This window comes from Somniosus microcephalus, unplaced genomic scaffold (genome assembly GCF_052327205.1).
Source record: "Somniosus microcephalus isolate GS21.2 unplaced genomic scaffold, FLI_Smic_1.0 unresolved_chr9, whole genome shotgun sequence".
NCBI lineage: Eukaryota > Metazoa > Chordata > Chondrichthyes > Squaliformes > Somniosidae > Somniosus > Somniosus microcephalus.
Window position 1 is genome coordinate 37,440,654 of NW_028225187.1, and position 27,026 is coordinate 37,467,679.

The 27,026-nt window shown below is 41.8% G+C and overlaps 1 protein-coding gene across 1 annotated transcript in view; it reads left to right on the forward strand.

The window, feature by feature from the left end:
• The window catches only part of LOC147085079 (immunoglobulin superfamily member 1-like), a 153,554-nt gene extending 126,762 nt beyond the window's left edge, over positions 1-26,792 (forward strand). Inside the window, exons 4-10 of the mRNA XM_085979424.1 lie at positions 8,394-8,684; positions 10,689-10,994; positions 13,599-13,700; positions 17,425-17,452; positions 17,621-17,673; positions 24,946-24,983; positions 25,876-26,792. Coding sequence (XP_085835550.1) covers positions 8,394-8,684; positions 10,689-10,994; positions 13,599-13,700; positions 17,425-17,452; positions 17,621-17,673; positions 24,946-24,983; positions 25,876-26,016 — 959 coding nt within the window. The 3' untranslated portion in view covers positions 26,017-26,792. The remainder of the gene's footprint in view (positions 1-8,393; positions 8,685-10,688; positions 10,995-13,598; positions 13,701-17,424; positions 17,453-17,620; positions 17,674-24,945; positions 24,984-25,875) is intronic.
• Positions 26,793-27,026: the final 234 nt, after the last annotated feature.

Genomic DNA, 27,026 nt, shown 5'->3' on the forward strand with positions numbered 1-27,026 from the left:
GTCTGAACTGTCTCCGCTGTTGTCTCGTGTGCAAGCTGCATTGTTAACCCCTTAATTCCTGAAGGGTGCCAATGCTTCACTTCTGAGCCATATGCAAAGCCTCTTTATTTCTGGCTGTTGTTGCCAGGCAGAAATGCATTGACTACTTATTCTTACACATGAAGCTATGCTTCTGCTAAGTGTGATTTCTAAAAATCCACTTCAATATATATATAGTGAGAGAGAGTGATAGAGAGAGAGAGAGAAAGAGAGAGAGAGAGAGAGAGATACCACAATCTGCATCATGTATCTGAGAAGAACCTAAAGTGATCATAATTATAAAGGGTTTTGATAGGTTGAATCAGGACAAACGGTTCCCACTGGCTAGAGATCATTGACCAGAGGATACACATGTATGGTAATTGGCAAACAAAGAGGGGAGTTGCGGATATTTTTTTAGTACCCTATTAATTATTACCTGGAATTCATGGCTTGAAAGGAAAATAGAAACAGATTTCAGAGTTAATTTAAGGTAAGTGATTTTATAGTTGAAAATGAAACATTTACAGGGCTTTGGTGAAACAACGGGGGAGTGGGTCAAATAAATAGTTCTTTCAAAGAGACTGCACCGGCGCGATGTCCACATTCTGTGCTGTTTTATTATATATATACAATCATTTGTAAAATGTCTCTGAAAAGTACACAGAACACTTTTGATTAAACAAATTGTTTGCTGCATGTCTTTGGAATAATACAGGGTATCATTATCAGAGATGAAATATGTGTAAAGTGATTTGTTCACTATCCATGTGTATTAAACATTTCTTCCTCCTAAATATTGAAATGGCTGCAGATAGGCTACAGTAGGTGAAGCTAATATTTAAACAAATCTGCACTTTGAATAATGTAGTGAGTAATCTTATTGTTGTACAGAGAAATAAACAGCATTGTTGTGTGTTTAGCAATTAAATGTAATAATATGTACATATATATGCAAATATATTAAGATAACGTCAACATACAATTAACATAATCTGGAATAGAAATTAATCCTTCTGAGCTTCTCTCTGCGATCCTAGAAAAGTCTCTGATTTTTTAAATTATGGTTTTCAGTCCTTTATCATTGAAACAAGATGTTTAATATTGAAAGGTCTTCAGAGAGGCGCCGGTAAGTTATATGTGATTGCCTAAAACGCACTGTCATTGTAGATGATTGTTTCAATACATTGTTTAATATGAGCTACAGGCTTATATATAGGTATATAGGAAAAGGAGGCCATTCAGACCCTCAAGCCTGTTCTGCCATTCATTGAGATCATGGTTTATCTGCGATTTATTTCCACAAACCCGCCTTTGGCCCATATCCCTTAATTCCTTTGGTTAACGGAAAGCTATCAATCTCCGATTTAAAATTAACAATTGATCTAGCAACAATTGCCGTTTGCGAGAGATAGTTTCAATCTTCGACCAGCATTTGTGTGTAAAATTTTGCAATTTCATATTTTCACTCCTGATAGGTCTGGCTCTAATTTTAAGACTATGCCACCTAGTCAAGGAATCCCTAACCAGCGGAAATCGTTTATCTCTATCTATCCTATCTGTTCCCCTTGCTATCTTGAAAACATCGAACAGATCACACCCTCACCTTCTAAATTTTAGGACATACAATCCTAATTTGTGTAATCTCTCCTGGTAAATCAATATATTAAACACACACACACACACTGGTGTAACATGTCAAATTCATGTTCAGAATGAGTGTGTAGTAATTATATGAGCTGACAGGTCAGGAAGAGAGTGTTTGAAGACCAGGACCTCAAACCTGACACTAAGCTCATGGTCTACAGAGCAGCATTGATACCCGCCCTGCTGCACGCCTCAGAGACATGGACAATGTACATCAGGCACCTCAAAACACTGGAGAGGTACCACCAACTGTTCCTCCACAAGATCCTGCAAATCCTTTGGCAGGATAGGCGCACCAACGTCAGTATTCTCGCTCAGGCCAACAGCCCCAGCATCGAAGCTTTGACCATGCTGGATCAGCTCCGATGGATGGGTCACATTGTCCGCATGCCCGATACGAGACTTTCAAAATAAGTGCTCTAATCGGAGCTCCGGCACGGCAAGAGAGCCCCAGGTGGGCAGAGGAAACGCTTCAAGGACACCTTCAAAGCCTACTTGAAACAGAGCAACATCCCTACTGACACCTGGGAATCCCTGGCCCAAGACCGCACAAAGTGGAGGAGAAGCATCCGGGACGGCACCGAACACCTCGAGTCCCTTCGCCGGGAGCAAGATCAAGGAGCGCACGTCCACCCAAGCACCCTACCCACCCGTGCCTTCAACCACTGTCTGCCCCACCTGTGACAGAGACTGTAGGTCCTGCATTGGACTCATCAGTCACCTGCGAGCTCAGTTTTATTGTGGAAGAAAGTCATCCTCGGTTCCGAGGGACTGCCTATGAAGAAGAAGAAGAAGATTATTCGTTCCTTTAGTACCAACTTGATTAACGTGATATCTGTGTTGCAATCTCGGTTACTACAGCAACAGCCACATCATATCCGTTATGTCCAAACCAATGAATAAGGATATTAAGAAAGAAAACTATCTCGGTCCTTTGGAGGATCCGAAAATTGTGCACGAATCTAATTAGAACATGTATACTCTCTCAGTTCTTCTTGGGATCGGTGAGTATGATTCTAGTGTCTGTTAATTTTAACACCTCGAAGATTTTTATTTCAATGAAAAGTTGAAATAGAGAGTTACGCAAACTGTTTGAATTGAGGAACAGTCTACACAGGGCATTGCTCGCTGCTGTTTTTTTTTCTAATGAGCTTAGTCGGTCAAACTCGACCTGTATTTGTAATTGTTAAAAGGTGGGCGAGCAATTCACAGGTTACAAACTGGATGATGTGCTCTGGTAGCTTAACAATAAATCACACAGACGTTTCTCAAGATCTGGACACTGTTCTCGTACAGTTTTAAAAGCGGATTAAAGGAAGTAAGGGCAGGGTATGTGTGGCTGCTGTATCACTAATTCAAAGACACATTGTCTATCTAACTTACTTCAAACAGTAAGTGCTGGACACACTCAGAAGGTCAGGCATCAACTGTGGAGAGAGAGTAGAGTTATTGTTTCAGTTCAAAGAACTTTCATCAGAACTGGAAGTTGTTAGTGATGAGCAGCTTTTAAGAATATAAAGTGCCAGGATAAAGTCGACGGGAAATTAATAAAAGGAGGCAGTCTGTGATAGATTGGAGGACATGAGTGATTCAGTGACAAAATGGATGATGGTGTAAGGCAAATGGGAGTGCTAATGTTGCAAGTCTACAAACACATATTGGGTGCGAAGGATTTTTAATGGTTACAGTAGAACAGCAACAGGTAAAGGAATCGTGGAAAATCTAACAAGGTGGAGAAGCTTAACCTGGTTCGGGAATGAGGCGGAAGATAGTAGGTAGACTCCCACGGGTGCGGTTGGTGGTCGGAAATTGTTTCTGGGAGGGAAGGGCTGATGGTGGAAGTGTGCGAAAGAGGTTTCTGGGAGTTGTTCCCAGTCCCTGCTCTTATTTTAAAAGCACCTCATCTCTAATATCTTCTAGTTCTCATTTCAATTATCGACCTGAATCGTTAACTCTGTTTCACTCTCCACAGATACTGCCTGACCTGCTGAGTGTTTCCTGAATTTCCTGTTTGTATTTCAGGATTCCAGGATCACAGTGTTTTGTTTTATCTATCTGCCTCACTATCTCGTTGTTTTTTCTTTCTTACACTCTCTTTTTCTTTCTTTCCTTCTTTCTTTATTTCTTTCACTCTCTCTTTCCTTCTGTGCCTCTTTCTTTACTTCCCTCTTTCTTTCTTTCTCCCTCTTTCTTTCTTATTTACTTTCTTTCTACCATTCCTCTTTTTCTTTCTCTCTCTTCTGTCATTCTTTCTTACTTTCTTTCTATCTTTCTTTCGTTCTTTCTCCTCTTTCTTTTTTCTTTCTTCATTTCTTTCTACCACTCTTTCCTTCTCATTCTTTCAATCTTTCTTTCTTTCTTTCAATCTTTCAATCTTTCTTTCAATCTTTCTTTCAATCTTTCTTTCTTTCAATCTTTCTTTCTTTCAAACTTTCTTTCAATCTTTCTTTCAATCTTTCTTTCTTTCAATCTTTCTTTCAATCTTTCTTTCTTTCAATCTTTCTTTCAATCTTTCTTTCAATCTATTTTTCTTTCAATCTTTCTTTCAATCTTTCTTTCAATCTATCTTTCTTTCAATCTTTCTTTCAATCTTTCTTTCAATCTTTCTTTCTTTCAATCTTTCTTTTTTTCAATCTTTCTTTCAATCTTTCTTTCTTTCAATCTTTCTTTCTTTCAATCTTTCTTTCAATCTTTCTTTCAATATTTCTGTCTTTCTTTCAATCTTTCTTTCAATCTTTCTTTCAATCTTTCTTTCTTTCTTTCAATCTTTCTTTCAATCTTTCTTTCAATCTTTCAAACTTTCTTTCAATCTTTCCTTCAATCTTTCTTTCTTTCTTTCAATCTTTCTTTCAATCTTTCTTTCAATCTTTCTTTCTTTCAAACTTTCAATCTTTCTTTCTCTTTCTTTCTCTCTTTCTCTCTCTCTTTCACTCTCTCTTTCTCTCTCCCTTTCTCTCTGTTTATTTATTGCTCTGTGTCTATATCGATGTGTGCATCTATCACCTTTTGCACTATTCCACAGGTTGTTCCCCTGTGTCTATTCCCGTGAGCTATTTGACTGGCAGTCTGGACCCGAGCCGTTCATTTCTTTTTCCACTTTCTCTCCCCTTTTACTTTTCTTGCTATCCCTCCATGACCGTGCCCTCCTGTTGTTCTGCCTCCTTCCCTCTCTCCACTTTTGGATAGTCTACCCTCCCAAATCCCTACTACAATCCAACATAAAGAATAAGAGAAGTTATCCATTCCTTTTTATGACAACTTGACTAATGTTAACCCAGTGCCCTAATAAGTGACTTCAGTCTGTGTTGAAATCTCGGTTACTACAGCAACGTTCCTGTCATATCCATTATCTCCAAATCAATAACAAAGGCAATTAACAAAACACAATATCTCGGTATTTTGGAAGATCCGAACAGTGTGCACGAATCTAATTAGAACATGCTTACTCTCGCAGTTGCTCTTGTGATCAGTGGCCATGGGTGTACTGTCTGGTAACATTAACTACTCGAAGATCTTTATTGCTTGAAATGAGGAACTGCCGACACAGGGTTCAGCACACAGCTGTTTTTTCTCTAAAGTGCATATTTGATCATATTCGACATTTCTTTGACATTTTAAATACATGAAGTAGCAATTCACAGGATACAAACTGGATGATGTGCTCTAGTAGCTTATAATATAAATCGCACAGATGTTTCTCATGATCTGGACAATCTTACCGTACAATCTAAAAGCTTATTAAAGGAAGAAAGCAGAAGGTATGTGAGGCTGCTATAGACATACGTCAAAGACACATTGGCCCTGTATTTCCGATCGGTGGCTTTGTGCGTGCGGATGTCTCCGATCAGGAAAAATCTACGCATTAACCTGTTGGCTCTGTAGGTGCCGAGGATTGCGATCCTGGTTCTCTCCACTACAAAATGCGAGGAGGACCATGTATCCCAGGGACTCATGTGGTTCGGAGGCTTGCCCTGTTCAAAGTGCAGAGGCTTGTCCTGGATCGGCAATGTGGCAGACGGAAGGTAGTTAGACTCCCAAGGGGGGCGGATATTTATTATAAATGCTCTTCATCTCTAATATCTGCTACTTCTCATTACATTTATACACCTAAAACTTTAACTCTCTCTCTCTCTCTCTCTCTTTCTTTCTTTCTTTCTTTCTTTCATTCTCTCTTGACAAATGTTTGAGGAGGTTGGGCCTATACCCATTGGAGTTTAGAAGAATGAGAGGTGATCTTATTGAAACATATAAGATTCTGAGTGGGATTGCCATGTTGGATGCTGAGAGGATGTTTCCCCTAATGGGGGTATCTAGAACTAGGGGGCATAGTTTCAGAATAAGGGGTCGCCCATTTTAGACGGAAATGAGGAGGAATTTCTTCTCTCAGAGGGTCGTGAATCTTTAGAATTCTCTACCCCAGAGAGCTGTGGAGGCGGAGTCATTGAATATATTCAAGGCGGAGATTGACAGACATTTGAAATACAGGGGAGCCAATGGGTATGGGGAGAGAGCGGGAAAGTGGAGTTGAGGGCAAGATTGGATCAGCCATGATCTTATTGAATGGCGGAGCCGGCTCGAAGGGCCGATTGGCCGATTCCTGCTCCTGGTACTTATGTTCTTATGTTTCTTATGATCTTTAACTCCCTCCTTCTTTCCTTCCTTCTGATTCTTTCTTTTTCTTTCTTTCCTTCTTTCCGTCTTTCTTTCTGTTGTTCTTTCGCACTTTCTCTGTTTCTTTCTTTCTATCTTTTTCCTTTGCTCATTCTCTATTTCATTCTTTCTGTTTACGTGATTATCTCGATGTATCCGTCAATCTCTTTATCCCCCTGACTATCTTTCTTTCTTTCTTTCTGTTCACTTGATTACCTCGATGTATCCATCAATCTCTTTATCTACCTGACAATGTTTTTCTTTCTTTCTTTCTTTCTTCTTCTTAGTTTTTCTTTCCTTCTTTCCCTCTTTTTCTTCTGTCGATCATTCCCTCTTTCCTTGTTTCTTTCTTTCTTTTTTCTTTCTATCTTTTTTCATTCTTTCCTTCTTCTTTCTTTTTTCTTTTTCTTTCTTTCCTTCCTTCTTACCATCTCCTTTTTTCTTTCTTTTTTCTCCTTTATTTCCTTCTTTCTTTCTTATTTGCTCTTTCTTTCTTTGGTTCTTTCTTTCTGTCAATATGACTATCTCGATGTATGCATCAATCTCTTTATCTACCTGACTTTCATTCTTTCTTTCATACTTTCATTCTTTCATTCATTCTTTCTTTGTTTCTATCTCTTTCGTTATTTATTGCTTTTTAATTTATTTTTCTCTCTTCCTTTGTTTGTTTCTTTCTTGTGCTCATTCTCTATTTCTTACTTTCTCTTTCTTTCTTTGCAACTATCTCTTTTTGCAACAGTCTAGAACAAGATGTATTAACATTTATATCAACTACGAAACACAAAGTGGCATTTCAAAATGTTTTTCTCGGTGTATACGATCTGTTTAATTATGTAGTAGTATAATTATGCTTGTTGTTGTCTGATAATTTTGATTCAATTTGAATTTTGTGCCATACCTGTACTGAATTACAAAGGTACACCTAATTCTGGGAAAGAAAATCTGATGGCAATTTCGGAAGTGATAACATGCGAGCTCTGGGAGCAGTTGGTTAATGCGACAAGTCAACCGGTTATTGATAGGCAAAAACTTTTCATTGATTCATTTTTTTTCTTTCAGTTCATTTCCAGGCGTTGTTCGGACAGAAAATAAAATGTATGTATGCGACATTAAAATGAATAGTCAATTCATTAATATAGTCATCAGTTAGCCGAAATTAATACTTCATAGTTGGAATGTCGTTTAACTCCAGGGCGCACTGATCTAATGCAGGAAGTGTTGTGCAACATCCCGCAATTGTTTCTTAAATTCTGATATTCAAAAAAAAAAATTGCACTTATTTGAATGGCGATCACGGCTTGTACGCGTTTTGTAAAATTGTATTTATTAACACTGTCCATCACTATTATTAGATAGGGCTCAACATTCATCTCGGGCGGGGCGCAAAACGGGCAGCATCGGATCAGCCGCCCGTAATACACAGCGCCTGATATTCAGTATTTGGGTGGATCAATTGGTTGGCGACCCTTTCGGGATGCCAAAGTCGCCGGCGCTAATTTTTGCGCCCCGTAAATGTTAGCGCCACTCCGCCGGAAATTCATTAGTAGTGTCCCAAGCAGAATGTGGAGAGCGACTGGAAGAGCCCCACCTCCTTCTTGGGCTGCCATAACGGATGATCGGGTGGCTATGTGCAACAGCATCACGTGCGTTGGAGCATACCGCTGCCTCATTGCAGGGTTCCTCCCCTGATTAATAGGGTGGAATCTAGCGCCGCACATATCGGGGCCCTGCTAGACCACCAGGGAGCGGGGTGCAGTTAAAACAATCTGGTATGCCCCTGTGGGCGCTAACGGGAGGCGCTAATCCACCTAATTTACCCGTTTCTAATATGACTGCTGTTGCACTTTCCTGTTGTGTTGTTTGAAACATCATGTCACTGTTACAGCAATTTAAAAATTGCACATTAATTCCAATGATCTACAAAGCGGAGAGCTCGCTATCTCCTGACACATTTACCATTTCAGTGCGGGGGCATACATTGGTAAAGGGCAGGTTGAACTTAGGTTATTGCAGTGATATTGATGTTAATTGATTGAAGCTTTTCGGTGCTTAAACTCTTTTCACTGTGCTTTCCTCAGATGATTTATCGAAGCAAATCTTCACTGTGAATCCACCATATGAAGTCATTTTAGATGGAGAGACAGTAACTATGACTTGTCGCTGTCAGTGTCCCCTCACAATGAACCGTTATTACCGAAGGCAAGGTTTATTCACGGAACTGGAAGCTCCTGAAGGACAATGTTATACCGCTTGTGAATTCATCGCAGATCATGGCTATCAAAATCGTTACTCATGTGTATGTCTACACTCAGAGAATGAACAATGGAGATCTTCAAGACCGAGCAACACTATTCAGATAATTATTCGAGGTATGTTAACAAAACCTATTCTCCCAATGGGATTAGAACAATTTGTGCTTACTCAGCAATCAAACGATCCAGTGGAACAGAAGGACACTTGCGCTGCAGTTATATTGGACCTTTGATGTTAGTTTTCAAACCCAACCTCTTTACATGGTGTGAGCGGATTTCTTAATGGTTACCAGCACAGCAAAGGGTTATCCGGTGACAATAACTCAACTTAAGATTCACACACGATTTTTTTTTCTATTAACAGGTTTAGTACATACACTATTAACATTAATTTTATATAACTGTTCTACAAGGTTATATTATTTCACAATAGAACCTTAGATTGGTTACAGCACAGAAGGAGGTCATTCGGCTTGTCGAGCCCATGCCAGCTCTCTTCAAGAGCATTTCAGCTATTCCCGCTCCTCCCGCAATTTCTCCATAGCCCTGCCATTTTTTTCCCTTCAGGTACTTATCCAATTCCATTTTGAAAGCCATGATTGGGTCTGCCTCCACCACCCTTTCAGGCAGTGCTTTTCAGATCTTGTTGCTCGTACATCAACATTCTGTATTGTCCAGTCAATGCACATTCCATCAGCAGATTCATACCCACACATGTTGACATTTCTCATACATCAATATTCAGTAGTTACTGGTCTTTGCACTGTAATTCAGACGCCTTGTATGCACACAAGTTTACACTTCTCGTAGATTAACATCCCATTGCTTAGTTTGCAATTGGGCCAGAAATTCGGGTCAGAGGCTTCCCGCGGGTGCAAGCCCCCGACCTGCACTCACCTAGCATGCCTGCCATTGTGCTGTGGGCCCGCGTGGGATCCCGATCCTGGGCCTCCTCCAGCTGCCGGCGTGCAGTCCTTGCATATCCCAGGGGTGCAGTTAATTCAAAGCGTATCCTGGGATCACGTGGGCCATGGAGAGCCAATCGTAGCAGGGAATCTCTATTCATCAATTTGACAGGAAGACCTGTCAAATCTATGAAAAGAGATCAGCCCCAAAACCTAACTAAAACTTCAAATACATTTTTTAAAATCACATTTTTAAATAATTATAAATTACATAAATTAACTAATTTAAACAATAATTTTAATTAAAAAAAAATTAATTACAATTTTTAACGGGGCTAAAATTAAACTTACCTTTCTTTAAAGTATTTAAAAATAATAAACCTGTGGAAAAAATGTTTTAATTTTACATAATTCACCACTTTCTTTGTTAAAACCAGGCCTTATGTCTGCTTGTTATAAGCATAGCTGCTGGAGACTTACACTCCTGAGCAACCTGGAAAAAAACAGAATTTCCATGCATACACGCTGCCTCTCTGGCGCATGCGTTTGACCTCCGAACTCCTTCCTTCAAGGGAATGGAAGTTCCAGTTTCCGGTGCATGCACGAAACCGGCACTTCCGTTGGGCCTACGCATGAGTATCCAGCGCATACTTACCCGTGGGGACCCGAAAAGGTTAGTTGATGGGATGTTTATATTAAGGCAATACAATAAACATCAATCTTGAACACTGGCTGTTGCTAAGTGAAATCACTCTCTCGCTCTCTCTCTCATTCTCTCTCCAATGATGCCAACAGCATTTATTTGCTGTGTACTGAATGAACTATACATGAAAACCTTTCAGAAGCCGATTAATCCGAGTTCCAACAGAATCAGATAAATGGAACGTCGGCCTGGGAATGGGAGGTCATTTAAAGCGTTGAGCCAAAAGAAGGTCGGGTTTTGTAGATTGAATGGAGATGTTCAGGAAGCGGCTAACCAAAGGTGATTATTGAAAGCAGAAAAATAAAGACTGAATTAAATAACTTGCATAATAGAAAAAATCAGCACATTCTGGTTCACCCTGTGTCCCATCTGTCCTTTCCTTGAAATAATAATAAAAAGCGAAGTATGCATTGGAATGAAGGCGACAGATTTTGTTCCATTTTCACAAAAGTGTCCTGATATGTTATTGAGTAAACTTTTGACACACAATTTCATGCGGTATTTTTGATACAGATGAACTCCCGGAGCCGACATTCTACATGGACCCACATTCCGGTGCAGTTTCAAATGGGGAAAATGTTGGCATTTCCTGCAAAGGCGACATTCGCTCAAGAGGGGGTACATTTCTATTGTACAAAGATCAGAAAATAAACCATGTACAGGCTCGCACTGTGACTGGCGATGAGCGGAATGTGACCTTCAACATAAATACCCGAAGCAAAGGCTTTGTGGGAAATTACAGTTGTCGATATCAAACAGATGTTGCAGGACGTTCGATAAATTCGCCATTCAGAAAAGATGTCCCGATTATGGAGACAGGTAGGGACCAACACATTTCAAAATGAGGTTGTGTGTTCTTGTATCTCAATGTCTGTCTCGTTCGCTCATATATTGTAAATATAGATGACCAATTCCCTTTAAAATCGAACTGAGACATACATATTTCGCTGCAGCTGTTAACTGGGGATCGTTCTGTTATCTGCTGGCTTAAAGTTCCCATTAGTTCTGCATAGCCTGCAGAGGCTGAACCCCTCCGCCTGTTATCCAGAAATAATGGTCACGAATTAAGAGCTGGAAGCGTTATTTAACGCTGTTTCTTCATAAGCGTTGAAACGCCAGAAAGCTCCTGAATTTGATTTCCATTCGCTTTGAGCGCTGTGCATCAGCAGCAAACATACCAGGGAATGGTCTCTGCATACATTCAGTGCTGCCTGATAGGGTGCACCACAGTTCTTGTGTCTGTCTCCACCAAGAGAACTGTGCAAAAGATTAATAATACATGAACCAGTCTGCGGCTGAGAATATTCCCAGGGCAGAGGTACGAAAGCGTCGGTATCGGATATGCCGCCCGTCTTAATCAGCAGTCGAATATCTCGCCCATCGATATCTTCTGATTTTTAACTTGGGCACTCCTCCATTTTCTGCATGGTCTGATGGGCGTGGAAGGCCAACTCGGACTATCTGTGATCCATCCAAGTAAGGAGATCACACATTGAATGAAATTGACACGTTAAAGATGGCGCAACGCAAATTCACTGTGATGCTGCCTGGTATGATGAGATAGAGATATGAAAAAATCCTTCAAATATACAGGCTAGTTTTATTGGACCAGATATTCTGATTCCTACGGGTGGGTATGCGCTGTGTACCCGCAGGAGTAAGACCTGCTTTTACCAGGATAAGAGTTCAAAAAAGAAAAAAACATTTCACTGATTTATCATTTTAAAATACTTTTTAAAAAAATGTTAGTTTATATGTAGCCCTGTAAAAAACTTGAATTAGTTCTTTCAAAAAATTATTATTTTGTTTAAAATGCTTAATTTATTGTAATTTCAAGTCATTTTAAAAATGTGTTTTTTAAAATAACATTATTTAAAGTTTTGCTATGTTTTTTCATTGATCTCAATTCATATATTTGACAGGTCTTCCTGTGAATTGCATGAAGGGAGATTCCCTCCTGCGATTGGCTCCCCAAGGCCCACGAGATCCCAGGGATGCTGTGATTGGAAAATATGGGCCATTATAAAAATGACAATTAAAATGGCCCTGAAATTCAGGTCGGGGGCTTCCCGCGGGTGCAAGCCCCCGACCTGCACTTACCTGGTGCGCCGGCCGTTAAGCTGTGGGCCCGCGTGGGATTCCGATCCTGGGCCTCCTCCAACTGCCGGCACGCAGTGCTCGCGTATCCCAGGGGCGCAGTTTGTTCGATGCGTCCCCTGGGATCATGTGGGCCATGGAGAGCCAATGGTAGCAGGGAATGCTTCATTCATAAGTTTGACAGGAAGAGCTGTCAAACCTATAAATACTATAAGCCCCAAAACATCACTAAAACTTCAAATATTTTGTTTTTAAATCACACTTTTAAAATAACTATAAATTGCATAAAATAACTATTTTAAACAATAATTTAAATTTTTGAAAAAATGAATTACATTTTCTAATGGGGCTATAAATAAACTTATCTTTCTTTACAGTATTTAAAAATAATAAACCTGTGGAAAAAATGTTTTAATTGTAATTAATTCACCACTTACCTTGTTAAAAGCAGGCCTTGCGCCTGTTTTTAAAAGTTTAACTTCTGGACACTTACCCTCCCGGAGAAACCTGCAAAAAAAAATGTAAGTTCGATCCGCACGCGCTGCCTCTCCAGCGCACGCCTTCCACCTCTGAACCCTTTCCTTTAAGGGAACGGAAGTTCCGGTTTCTTGTGCATGCGCAGTGCATGAACGAAATCGGCACTTCCATTGGGCCTACGGGTGAGTACCCCGAGCGTACTCATCTGTGGGGACCCGAATTTCTGGGCCAAATATGTTTTTTAAATTATGAAAGCACGGAAGTTGGCTTCTATGATAATTTAAAATCATGATAGAAGCAAACTAGTGTCAATAGTTAGGGGCCTATAAGGAAGTGTAGTAAATACAATATTAGAGGGGAGACAGCAGGAAAAGTCCCTCTATACAGAGAGATGTGAGGATATGGGGCTTAGAAATTTGGCTCGGGCATTGGCGCAGAACGGGCGCCATATTGGCTGTATCGGTCTGCAATGGAATTGAATATCATCAGCTTCATATAATGGATGGCCGATCTGATATCGCCAATCCTGCGCCACCGCCCGAGTGGAATTTCGAGCGCAATGTAACTGGAAATCAAACGGGGCGTAAAACAAGATAACAGTGCGACACTGACGTTTTCTTTGAATTTTCTGCCCATGTTCAATTTCACCCCAATATAATCATACTCACGTCAAATTAATTTAATTTCAGGCGTGGGGTAGAATGTGTCACTGATGCAAAGCCATCAGTCAAGCAGAGATTAGCATCTCGTGCCATTTTATGCACCGGATATTCTGCTGGGCGTAAGTGCTGACAGTTCTTGTGTGCTGATGAAACCTTAGCAATCTTCCATCTTTCTATCACTGTATAGGTGCAGATAACAGTTTATTGCTGAACATTGGCCTGGGATGTGCTGCTGGGCTCATCGTTTTACTGGTTGTGGTGCTGACCTGGTTCGTGATCGCGAAGAGAAGTGAGTGTTCATGGGGGGGAAAAAGTACGAATTTTCACATGAACTAAGACCGTTGAAAAGCTGGTCAGGCCTTGCAAACAGCCTGCAGTCCTCAGTCCAGCATTAAGATTGTGAAAGGTGACGGTAAGGCAAATGTTGAAGAGTTCTGTCTGCTTGCTTTGGAAAGGCTTCTCTGTCTAGTCGGATCTCCAGAATATATTGGCCCGGATATTGCGGGGCCGATGACGGCGTATGCACAGTGTACACACCATAGGAAGCCCTCAGAATAGCCCCGCAAGTTCCAGGTTTCGGCATAACGCTGCGCATGCACGATAAACCGGAATTTGCGACCTGTCGAGGTGATCATCGCATGCGCTATAAAAAAAACTCTATTGCTGGAGCAGTTTTGGATTTGACTATCTCGGGATTAAAAAGAAGCTGTGCGCAAATGGGGTCCAGAATTGCTCTCTTTTTTACCAAATGGTAGATATTTATTACATACCCTTGCAATTTAAAACAAAATCCCATTGCTGATCTACAGTCCTGTCTGTCAAGCTTTGTCTTTCCACCTTGCCTCAATCCGCTCACTCATCTTTGCATAAACCTTTTCTCTTTCTATTTGGACCTGAAACCGTGTCATTTGTTGGTCACTACTCCTGAGATGACTCATCTACTTCAGTGAGTGCCCAGGAAAACACTGACGCCTGGTAAAAGCAGGCACTGGCCCTGCTTTTACCAGAGTAAGGATTAAAATAGATGTTAAATTACATTTTCTAAATGATAAAAATATAAAAAACCTTTAAAATTAACTCATCTAAATTTTGTCCTGAATTAAAATTATTTTTCAGACAATTCAATTTTTATTTTAAATGCTTAATTTGGAGCTTTTAATTAATTTTGAACATGAGAATATTTAATTTTATTAGAATTTTGTAAATTATTACTTATTTGGGGATTTTTCATTTGCTTATGTGGATTCTCCCTTCTAATGTGCTTACGTAGGATTACATAGGATATACGGCAAAGTAACAGGCCATTCAGCCCATGCGAGTGTTTATGCTCCACTCGAGACTCCTCCCGTCTTTCCTCATCTAACTCTATCAGCGTATCCCTCTGTTCCCTTCTCCCTCATATGCTTGTCCAGCCTCCCTGAAATACATCTATACTATTCACTTCAACCACTCCCTGTGGTAGCGAGTTCGTCATTCTCACCACTCTTTTGGTAAAGAAGTTTCTCCTGACTTCCCTGTTTGATTTCTTGGTGACTATCTTATATTGATGGCCTCTAGTTATGTTCTTCCCCACAGGTGGAAACATTCTCCCTGTACCCACTCTATCGAAACCTTTCATAATTTTAAAGACCTCTATTAGGTCACCCCTCAGCCTTCTTTTTTCAAGAGAAAAGAGACCCAGACTGTTCATCCTTTCCTGATATGTATGCCCTCACATTTCTGGTATCATCCTTGTAAATCTTCTCCGCACCCTCTCCAGTGCCTCTATATCCTTTTTATAATATGGCTACCAGAACTGTACGCAATACTCCAAGTGCGGTCTAACCAAGGTTCGATACAGGTTTAGCATAACTTCCCTACTTTTCAATTCTATCCCTCTAGAAATAAACCCTAGTGCCTGGTTTGCTTTTTTATAGCCTTGCTAACCTGTGTCGCAACTTTTACAGATTTGTGAATTTGTACTCCGAGACCCTTTAATCCTCTACACGACCGAGACTCGAATCCTCCAAGTGACCAGTGACCTCCCCAATCTCCCTCTCAAAATGTAGTACATCATATTTTTCCGTGTTGAACTTCATGTGCCAATTATATGCCCATTCTCCGAATTTACTGACGTTCTCCTGTAATTTGTTGCAGTCCTCCTCAGTATTGACTATCCCCCCCAATTTGGTGTCATCCACAAACTTAGAAATAGTGTTTTTGATTCCAAAGTCTTAATCGTTAATGTAAATTGTGAACAGCAGTGGTCCCAGCACTGATCCTTGTGGAACACCACTACCCACCTTCTGCCACTGTGAATAGCTACTCTTTACCCTTGATAGTGTCATCTGTGGTCCAGTTCGCCTGAGTCCGTAGGTTGTGGGTTCAAGTCCCACTCCAGATAATTGAGCACAAAAATCTAGGCTGACAGTCCTCACTGTAGTACTGAGGGAGTGCTGCACTGTCGGAGGTGCCGTCTTTCAGATGAGACATTAAACCGAGGCCCCGTCTGCCCACTCAGGTGGATGGAAAAGACCCCACAGCCACTATAGAAACATAGTAACATGGAGTAGGCCATTCAGACTTTCGGGCCTTCTCCGCCATTCAATATGATCATAGCTAATCCTCTATCTCAATACCATATTCCCATTCTCTCCCCATACCCCTTGATGCCTTTTGTGTCTAGAAATCGATCTATCTCCTTCTTAAATAGATTCAGTGACTTGCCCTCCACAGCCTTCTGTGGTAGAGAATTCCACAGGTTCACCACCCTCTGAGTGAAGAAATTTCTCCTCATCTCAGTCTTAAATGTCCTACCACATACCCTGAGACTGTGACCCCTCGTTCTAGACACACCTGCCATTCTGAGTAGCTACACGTTACTCCTACTCACTGCTTTCTGTCCTGAAGAGAGCAAGCAATCCATTCTGCTACTTGTCCCCTGACCCCGCATTCCCTGAACTTGTTCATCAGTCTATTATGGGGTGCTGATCTGGCTCATGGGAATCGAGGAACGCTTCCTAACCACCTGCCTACCTGGGATCCGTGGGCCTTTATGCGGCCCGAGGACGCAACGGCTCTGATGCCCGTGACAGAAGAACATAATAAGTAAGAGCATGAATAAGCCATACGGCCCCTAGAGCCTTCTCCGCCATTCAATAAGATCATGGCTGATCATCGACTTCTACTCCACTTTCCCGCCCAATCTCCATATCCCTTGTTTCCACGAGAGTCCAAAAATCTATCGATCTCAGCCTTGAATATACTCAAAGACTCAGCATTCACAGCCCTCTGGGGCAGAGAATTCCAAAGATTCACCGCCCTCTGAGTGAAGAAATTCCTCCTCATCTCAGTCTTAAATGGCCAACCCGTTATCCTGAGACTATGACCCCTAGCTCTAGACTCCCCAGCCAGGGGAAACAACCTCTCAGAATCTACCCTGTCAATCCCCCTCAGTATCTTGAATGTTTCAATGAGATCACCTCTCATTCTTCTAAACTCCAGAGAGTACAGGCCCATTCTACACAATCTCTCACCATAGGACAGCCCTCTCATCCCAGGAATCAATCTAGTGAACCTTCGATCCACCACCTCCAAGGCAAGTATATCCTTCCTGAGAGCCGGCAGGTACTTTTGGATTTATTTTTCGGGTCGGAGGCGTACTCCGGAGGTACACTTCCAACCGCAAATTTAGGCCCAATACTATTTAAGGTGGTAATAGCTTCCGACTTTGCTGTCAATATTTTGGGGTAGGAAGAGACGAATTTCTAGACCGAAAACAGCAAGCAGTTCGCGTTGTTGCTGAGGTAACCAAGTAGAGGAAACTGTTTTTTTCTTTCTCATTCCATATTTTCTTGCACCTTTTGTGCGTATGCACGTCTCCATTCCTTGATTTCTTCTGGGAAGGGTGCATATTAAACAATTTAATCTACTTCACTTGTATTAATATTGAACAGTGGAAATGTTGATAGTTTGGGTCACTTTATTGCGAAATTTAACATAGTGATTTATATGTTCCCATTGTTACCTTGCAGGACAATTAAGAAGGCAAAATATTGAGAGGTGAGAATACCATGAGACACACTTTATTTTGATACTCATAGTTTTATGCAAATTATGCAATTATACTTTAATCACTCAAGTTCATTGCATCTTAGGTAATGGTGCAGAGACTAAACATTAATTTGGGGCTATATTTAGGATAATATAACATGTTTGTGTATGTTACAGAAGGGCAGCCTCTGCAGATGGAGTTACGAGTCACGAAGATGCTGATAACACGTGTAAGTGCGGTGTTGCTTTAATGAATAAGGTTAAATATAATGGGCCAGAATTTGCCATGGAAATGTGCAGCACGTTCGGAATTTCCACATGCGAATGCACGTGCACAACATCCCGAAATTGCTCTCTGTTCCGTTCCGACTTGACAGATGATTTGCACCGATGGGGATATTCTAATTGCTGGCCAAAAATTAGGGCTAATTGCTCAGCAACATTACAATTTTAACAGCTTATGCAAACAGGCGCAGGGCATGACACATACCGCCTGTCAATTCCAAGAATTTCTAAAAGCTATATGCGGCCGGAAAGGGAAGCATTTTCAGATTTTGCTCAGGCAATTTTTCTAATGTCCATGTAAAGCTCGGAGGAAGTGCTTGGTACATTGAGCTAAGTGCGCATTGCGTTCAGAGTAGTTACGCTGCCGACCGTAAGATCCAGGTCAATATGATTCTATGCGACGCTAACAGCGACAGATATCTTAATGGCTTAATTTGTAATATTTGTAGCTGGATCGGCTTTTAGTTATTAATGCACTGGTGTAACTAATATGGAATGAAAAATGCAAAATAATACCCTGCATACGATTGAATTAGATACAATGCAGGTGAAATTTGACACGGGCCTGGAAACAAACAGGCGGATTCACATTTTTAAAAATTAGTTTATGGGATCAGGGCATCGCTGGCAATGCCAGCATTTATTGCCCATCCCGAGTTGCCCTTGAGAAGGTGGGGCTGAGCCGCATTCTTGAACCGCTGCAGTCCGTGTGGTGAAGGTGCTCCCACAGAGCTGTTAGGGAGGGAGTTCCAGGATTTTGACCCAGAGACGTTGAATGATCGGCGATATACTTCTAAGTCAGGATGGTGTGTGACTTGGAGGGGAATTTGGAAGTGGTGGTGTTCCCGCGCGCCTGCTGCCCTTGTCCTTCGAGGTGGAAGAGGTCGCGTGTTTGGGAGGTGCTGCCGAAGAAGCCTTGACGAGTTGCTGCAATGCATCTTGGAGACGGTGCACACTGCAGCCATGGTACACCGGTGGTGGAGGGAGTGAATGTTTAAGGTGGTGGATGGGGTGCCAATCAAAGGGTCTGCTTTGTCTTGGATGGTGTCGAGCTCCTTGAGTGTTGTTGGAGCTGCACTCATCCAGGCAAGTGGAGAGAATTCCATCACACTCCTGACTTGTGCCTTGTCGATGGTGGAAAGGCTTTGGGGAGCCAGGAGTTGAGACACTCGCCGCAGAATATCTAGCCTCTGACCTGCTCTTGTTGCCACAGTATTTATGTGGCTGGTCCAGTTAAGTTTTCGGTTAATGGTGACCCCCAGGATGTTGATAGTGGGGGATTCAGCGATGGTAATGCCTTTGAATGTGAACAGTTGTACGACACGTCTGATATTCCAATCTATTCAAGTTAATGGAACTGAATGAGGACTTGAGCGGATTACAGATGACAGGAGCGATAATGCCTTTATTGCATCACACCCATGTACAAATTTGTCCCCCAAATATGTGAAACAATTAATAATGTCGTGGAGTCAAATTTAGCTCTTTGGAGCCTGGCTACCCGGCACCATCTGAACGGGGTGGAAAAGGTACTAGCTCCATGGAAGGGACGCATGCCTACATAAGAACACAATAACATAATAAACAGGAGCGGGTTTAGGCAATTCGGCCCCTCGTGCCTTCTCCGCCTGTCCATGAGATCATGGCTGATCATCGACCTCAACTCCACTTTCCCGCCAGATCTCCATATCCCTTGATTGCCTTGATTCCAAAAATGTATCTATTTCAGCCTTGATTATACTCTACGACTGAGCATCCACAGCCCTCTGGGGTAGAGAATTCATAGATTCAAAACCTTCAGAGTGAAGATTTCCTCCGTATTTTGTCTTAAATGGCCGACCCCTTACCCTGACACTATGCCCCCTAGTTCCAGACACTCCAGCCAGGCAAAACATCCTCTCAGCAGCTACCCTGTCAATCCCCTTCAGAATCTTGTATGTTTCAATGAGATCACCTCTCATTCTTCTAAACTCCAGAAATATAGGCCCATTCTAAACAATCCTTCATCATAGGACAGCCCTCTCATCCCAGTAATCAATCTAATGAACCTTCGTTGCACCGCCTCCAAGGCAAGTATATCCTTCCTCAGATAAGGAGACCAAAACTGTGCACAGTACTCCAGGTGTGGTCTCACCAAGGCTCTGTACAATTGTAGCAAGGCGTCCTTACTCTTATACTCCAACCCACCTTGCAATAAAGGCCGACATGCCTTTTCCATTACATATTGCTTGCTGTACCTTTATGCTAGTTCTCTGTGTTCCTTGCAGGTGGACACCCAAATCTTTCTGAACACCAACATTTGAAAGTTTCTCATCGTTAATAAAATGTTCTGTTTTTCTATTCTTTCTACCAATGTAAATAACCTCACATTTCCCTACATTATAGTTGGTCTACCACCTTAATGCCCACTGACTTAATCTATCTGTATCCCTCTGCAGACCCTTTTAGTTCTCCTCACAGTTTACTGTCCCACCTTGCATTGTATTGTGATCAATTTTGGATACATTTAAGAACATAAGAACATAAGAAATAGGAGCAGGAGTAGGCCAATCGGCCCCTCGAGCCTGCTCCATCATTGAATAAGATCATGGCTGAACTGATCCTAACCTCAAATCTACTATCACTCGCAATCGCACCCGAACCCATGTGAGCTCCCGGGAGAGGCGAAGAACCAGATAAAAAACCCAATGGCCAATTTGGGGAAAAAAATCTGGGAAATTCCTCTCCGACCCATCTAGGCGATCAAAACTCGTCCAGGAGATCAATCTGTCCCTGTATTTCCTACAGTACTTACCTTCTGTAAAAGTTGATCTCCACCCCAGCCAGGAACAGGCCCAATTTACTCTTGAAGGACACCTAGCTGGAAGCCTGTTCGATGTCTCCACTAATCCCTGTGAATAGAACCATCTCCAGAAATCTAACACAGAATTAGAACACAAGAAGTAGGAGCAGGACCAGGCTACACGGCCCCTGGGCCCGCTTCGCTACCCACAGGGCCATGACCGTTCCGAACCTAGACTCATGTCCAATTTCCTGCCCGCTCCCCGTAACCCCTAATTCACTTTACTTCTAGGAAACTGTCTATTTCTGTTTTAAATTTATTTAATGATGTAGCTTCCACAGCTTTCTCGGGCAGCAAATTCCATAGACCTACTACCCTCTGAGTGAAGAAGTGTCTCCTCATCATGGTTTTGAAAGAGCAGCCCCTTATTCTAAGATTATGCCCCCTAGTTCTAGTTTCACCCATCATTGGGAACCTCCTCACCGCATGCACCCGATCAAGCCCCTTCACAATCTTATATGTTTCAATTAGATCTCCTCTCATTCTTCTGAACTCCAATGAGTAGAGTCCAAATCTATTCAACATCTCCTCATATGTCCACCCCCTCATCCCCGGGATTAACCGAGTGAGCCTTCTTTGTACTGACTCGAGAGCAAGTGTGTCTTTTCTTAAGTAAGGACACCAAAACTGTATGCAGTATTCCAGGTGCGGTCTCACCAATACCTTGTACAACTGCAGCAATACCTCCCTGTTTTTATATTCTATCCCCCTAGCAATAAAAGCCAACATTCCATTGGCCTTCTTGATCAGTTGCTGCACCTGCATACTAACTTTTTGAGTTTCGTGCACCAGGACTCCCAGATCCCTTTGTACTACAGTACTTTCCAGTTTCTTGCCATTAAGATAATAACTTGCTCTATGACTTGTCCTGCCAAAGTGCATAACCTCACACTTTCCAGTATTGTATTCCAACTGCCAAATCTCTGCCCACTTACTTAGCCTGTCTATGTCCCCTTGCAGGTTTTTTATTTCCTCCTCACTCACTACTTTCCCTCCCATCTTTGTATCATCTGCAAACTTTAATATGTTACACTCGGCCCCCTCCTCCAAATCATTAATATAGATTGTAAAGTGTTGGGGACCCAGCACGGACCCCTGCAGAACACCACTAGTTACTGATTGCCAGTCTGAGAATGAATCATTTATCCCAACTCTCTGCTTTCTGTTAAATAGCCAATTCCCCACCCATGCCAGAATATTACCCCCAATCCCGTGATTTTTAATCTTGAGCAATAATCTTTTGTATGGCACCTTGTCAAATGCCTTTTGGAAGTCTAAATACAATACGTCCACTGGTTCCCCTTTATCCACCCTGTATGTTACTTCCTCAAAGAACTCAAGCAAATTTGTCAGACATGACTTCCCCTTCATAAAAACATGCAGACTTTGTCCGATTAAATTATGTTCATCCAAATATCTCATTACTGTCTCCTTAATAATGGACTCTAAAATTTTACCAACCATAGATGTTAGGCTAACAGGTCTATAGTTTCCAGCCTTCTGCCTACTACCCTTTTTAAATAAGGGTGTTACATTAGCAGTTTTCCAATCTGCCAGGACCTTTGCTGAGTCCAGGGAGTTTTGGAAAATTATTACCAATGCATCCACAATCCCTACCGCCACTTCCCTCAAGACCCTAGAATGTAAGCCATCAGGTCCAGGGGATTTATCCGCCTTGAGTCCCATTATTTTACCGAGCACCACTTCCTTAGTGATTTTAATCATATTTAGCTCCTCCCCCACTAGAGCCCCCTGTTTGTCCAGTGTTGGGATATTCTTAGTGTCCTCGACCTTAAAGACTGATACAAAATATTTGTTCAGTGTTTTTGCCATCTCCATGTTTCCCACCATTAATTTCCCAGTCTCATCCTCTCAGGGTCCAACATTGACTTTAGCCACCCTTTTACTTTTTATATAACTATAGAAACTTTTGCTGTCTGTTTTTATATTTTTTGCTAATTTACATTCATAATCTATCTTTCGTTTCTTAATCAATCTTTTAGTTATTTTTTGTTGTCTTTTAAAGACTTCCCAATCTTCTATCCTCCCACTAGATTTGGCTAACTTATATGCCCTTATTTTTAGTCGGATACTATCCTTAATTACCTTACTTTGCCAGGGATGGCTATCTTTTCTTTTACGCCCTTTTTTCCTCAGTGGAATATATATTTTTTGGAAGTTTTAAAATAACTCCTTAAATGTACACCACTGATCAAGTACCGTCTTACCCTTTAATCTATTTTCGCAGTCCACTCTAATCAATTCCGCTCTCATACCTGCATAGTCTCCTTTATTCAAGCTCAGCATGCTTGTTTGAGATCCAACCTTCTCACCCTCTAATTTAATATGGAGGATCCTTTACTAGGACATTTTTAATTAATCCTGTCTCATTACACAGGACCAAATCTAAGGTTGCTTGCGCCCTGGTCGGTTCAGTTACACACTGCTCAAGAAACCCATCCCTAATACACCCAATGAACTCATCCTCAAGGCTGTCCTGCCCAATTTGATTTGTCCAGTTAATATGATAGTTAAAATCCCCCATAATTATATCTGTTCCCTTATTATAAGCCTCAACTATTTCCTGATTGATACTCTGTCCAACAGAGTTGCAACTGTTCGGAGGCCTATAGACAAGCCCACTAGTGTTTTTTCCCCTTATTATTCCTTATCTCCACCCAAACTGTTGCACTATCCTGATCCTTTGACCCAATATCATTTCTCTGTATTACAGTGATTCCATCCTTAATTAACATAGCCACCCCACCTCCCCTTCCTTTTTGCCTGTCCTTTCTGATTGTTAAATAGCCTGGTATGTTTAATTCCCAGTCATGGTCACCCTGCAGCCATGTTTCTGTAATGGCCACCAGATCATACCCATATGTAGTTATTTGTGCCATTAACTCGTCCATTTTGTTACAAATGCTACGTGCATTCAGATAAAGAAATTTCAAATACGTTTTGTGACACTTAGTTCCTGCTTTTTCCCCTTTTACTACTGTATCTTTTACTCCATACCTTCTGTCCCTTTCTGACACGCTCTGGTTTTTAATTCCCCCACTGCTACCTAAGTCTATAGCCTTCTCCGTTGTCATTTTTATTATTTGCTCTCTAGAAATCTTCCCCCCACTAATTAGTTTAAAGCCCTCTCTACAGCTCTAGTTATATGTTTCGCCAGGATTCTAGTCCCAGCACTGGCCAAGTGAAGTCCGTCCCAATGGAACAGCTCCCTCCTGTCCCAGTACTGGTGCCAGTGTCCCAAGAAGCAAAACCCATTTTTCCCACACCAGTCGTTGAGCCACACATTTAACTCTCTAATTTTATTTTTCCTAGCCAAATTCGCTCTTGGCTCAGTTAATAATACAGAGATTATTACCCTTGAGGTCCTGTTTTTTAATTTGACCCCTAGCTGCTCATACTCCTTTAACAGAACCTTCTTCCTTGCCTATCTACGTCGTTTGTACCAACATGGACCACGACAACTGGATCCTCCCCCTCCCACTCCAAGTTTCTTTCCAGCCCAGAAGAGATGTCCTTAACCCTGGCACCGGGCAGGCAACACAGCCTTCGGGACTCCCGCCCTCGACTGCAGAGAACCCTATCTATCCCCCTAATGATACTATCCCCTACCACTACAACATTTCTTGTTACTCCCCTCACTTGAATGGCCCCCTGTTCCACGGTGCTGTGGCCAGGTTGCTCATCCTCCCTGCAGTCCCCGTTTCATCCCTCACAGGGAATAAGTACCTCGAACCTGTTTGACAAGAGCAAGGGCTGCGGCTCCTTCAACACTACCTCCTGGATCCCCGTACCTGCCTCACTTATAGTCACACCATCCTGTCCCTGACCACGGACTTCATCTGAATTAATTAATTTCATAGTTGTGAGTACCTCCAGAAACATACTTCTCCCCCTCCCTGTTTTCTCTTGGTCCCTTCATCTCGCCCATTAATATAGATTGTAAATAGCTGAGGCCCCAACACTGATCCCTGCTTGTAACCTAACCCGCCAGATTTCCCTTCCTTTGAAATGAAGTGCCATGTTATACTTGTTGTGATATTTTGCTTTCTGAAATGTGGCCTTGTGATTGTTATTACCCATTAGGTAAAGACAAATATCTAAACATGATTTTAATTTTGCGCTAAATTTGTGGTAATGAGTGATTAGTGAGGACATTTTTTAATATCGGGGAAGATTTTCAGTGCGGGGATGAACTGCCCATCAACTGATTTTAAAGGAATTTAGTAACTAGGCATTTGCTATAAAGCATGGCAACGGCAGTTGTCTGCCCGAGCAGCCAGTTGGCATTCTAGCCCTTTGAAACTCACTGGAAAAACAGGCAGAGACTTCACAAAATAAATGTCCTTCTTTTCAGATGAGACTGCGAATCTTCCTTTAGATCCTGACAAAAACGTAAGTTCAATTTTTCTCAAATACCAATCATTACGCCTCTTGCTTTGCAAACACCGATAAGCTGGCTCCTGTAGAGAGAGTCGGAAACTTAAAGAATAGTGAGCGAGGGAGAGTGCGAGAGTGAAAGAACGAGATAGAGAGTGAGTGAGAGAGAAGGAGAGAGAAAGACAAGACCGAGAGAAGAACAGATGGACACAGAGATAGAGATCGATACATTTATAGATAGATAGACAGACAGACAGACAGATAGATATATAGATAGAAATATATATAGGTAGACAGAGAGGCAGAACGACAGGCAGAACGACAGGCAGAATGAATGACAGACAGAACGACAGAGAACGACAGAAAGAGAACGAGAGACAGAGAACGACAGACAGACAGAACGACAGACAGACAGAACGACAGACAGACAGAATGATAGACAGACAGAAACACAGACAGACAGAAAGACAGACACACAGACAGACAGACAGATAAACAGACAGACAGACAGACAGAACGAACAGACAGACAGACAGACTGACCAGACAATATGAACAGAAAGACAGAATGAACAGACAGACGAACGAACGAGAGTCAGAGGTGTGAGAAACAAAAGGGACAGACAGACAGACTCCAAGAGAGACAGACACAGAAACAGAGAGTGAGAGAAAGAGAGAGAGAAACTGCAGTGAGACACAGCGACACAGAGAATGATAGACAGTCAAAGGCAGAGAGCCAGATGGAGAGTAAGATAGCTGAGAGAGAGAGAGAGAGAGAGCGAGGCAGAGGAAGTGAGACAGAGAGAAAAAGATTGATATGGAGAGGCGACGAGAGTTGGAGAGGAGGAAAGAAACACATTATCTGTACATTATCTACTTCTGCCATTTTTTCATGTTATTCTTCACAGGGAGCGTCTGTTGATGTACCAGAGAGCGACCACCAGGAACTCACCTATGCTACTTTGAATATGGAAGCTCTGAATCAGAAAGAAGCTGCCTTGGCCACTGCTGCAGAAAGCATTGTGTATGCCGAAGTGAAAAAGAAATAAAAGTTCTCAGCAGCATTGATATATGTTACTCACCAAGACCTGTGGAGACAACTGCTTTCTCGGGATGGATGGTGGGAGTAGGGTCGCGATTTTCGTAATTAATGCTTGGAGATTAAGCATGACCGGGGCGAACGGCAGGCTCGAAATTCCGGCAGAATATTATGCACAACTCCGACAGAACTGGCCAGAGTTCCTTTCCATTAATATCAAAATAGAAAATGAGGTGGTTTCTATTACAGGCGATTCACCCCGCTGGATTTTCAATTTTCTGCTTTGCCCAGAACATGCTTAATGCCCTAGTGGTAAACACAAAAATCTACAACTATATTGCCTCATTATTTTTTAGCTCAGCATGTTGTTTTTTAGTAGGTATAAAGGATTGCATGCTTTTCACATGCAAGCTGTTACATGTAGCAACATGTTTTATACTAATTGCTTCAATCATAACATGGAATGGATGATGTGAGGATGATGTATGGAGGCACCAAGGGGATATACACAGGCGAATGAGTTGGCAGGAATATGGCAAATGCAATATAACGTGGAAATTTGTGAAGTTATTCCTTTTGGTAGGAAAAATAGAAAAGCAGAGTATTTTTTAAATGGCGCGAGATTGGGAAATGTGGGTGTCCTTGTACAATAATTACTGCAAGTCAACATGCAGGTACAGCAAGCAATTAGGAAAGCTAATTGTATGAGGGCCTTTATTACAAGAGGATTTGAGTATAAAAGTAAAGACGTCTTACTGCAATTATATAGGGCCCCGGTGAGAACACACCTGGAGCATTCTGTACAGTGCTGGTCTCCTTCCAGGAGGACGGATATACTTCCCTTAGAGGGGGTGCAACGGAGTTTCACCAGGCTGTTTCCAGGGATGGGAGGATTGTCCTATGAGGAGAGATTGAGTAGATTCGTCCTATATTATCTAGAGTTTAGAAAAAATGAAAGGTGAACTCATTGAAGCATACACATTTCTTACAGGACTTGACATGGTTGATGCAGGGAGGAGG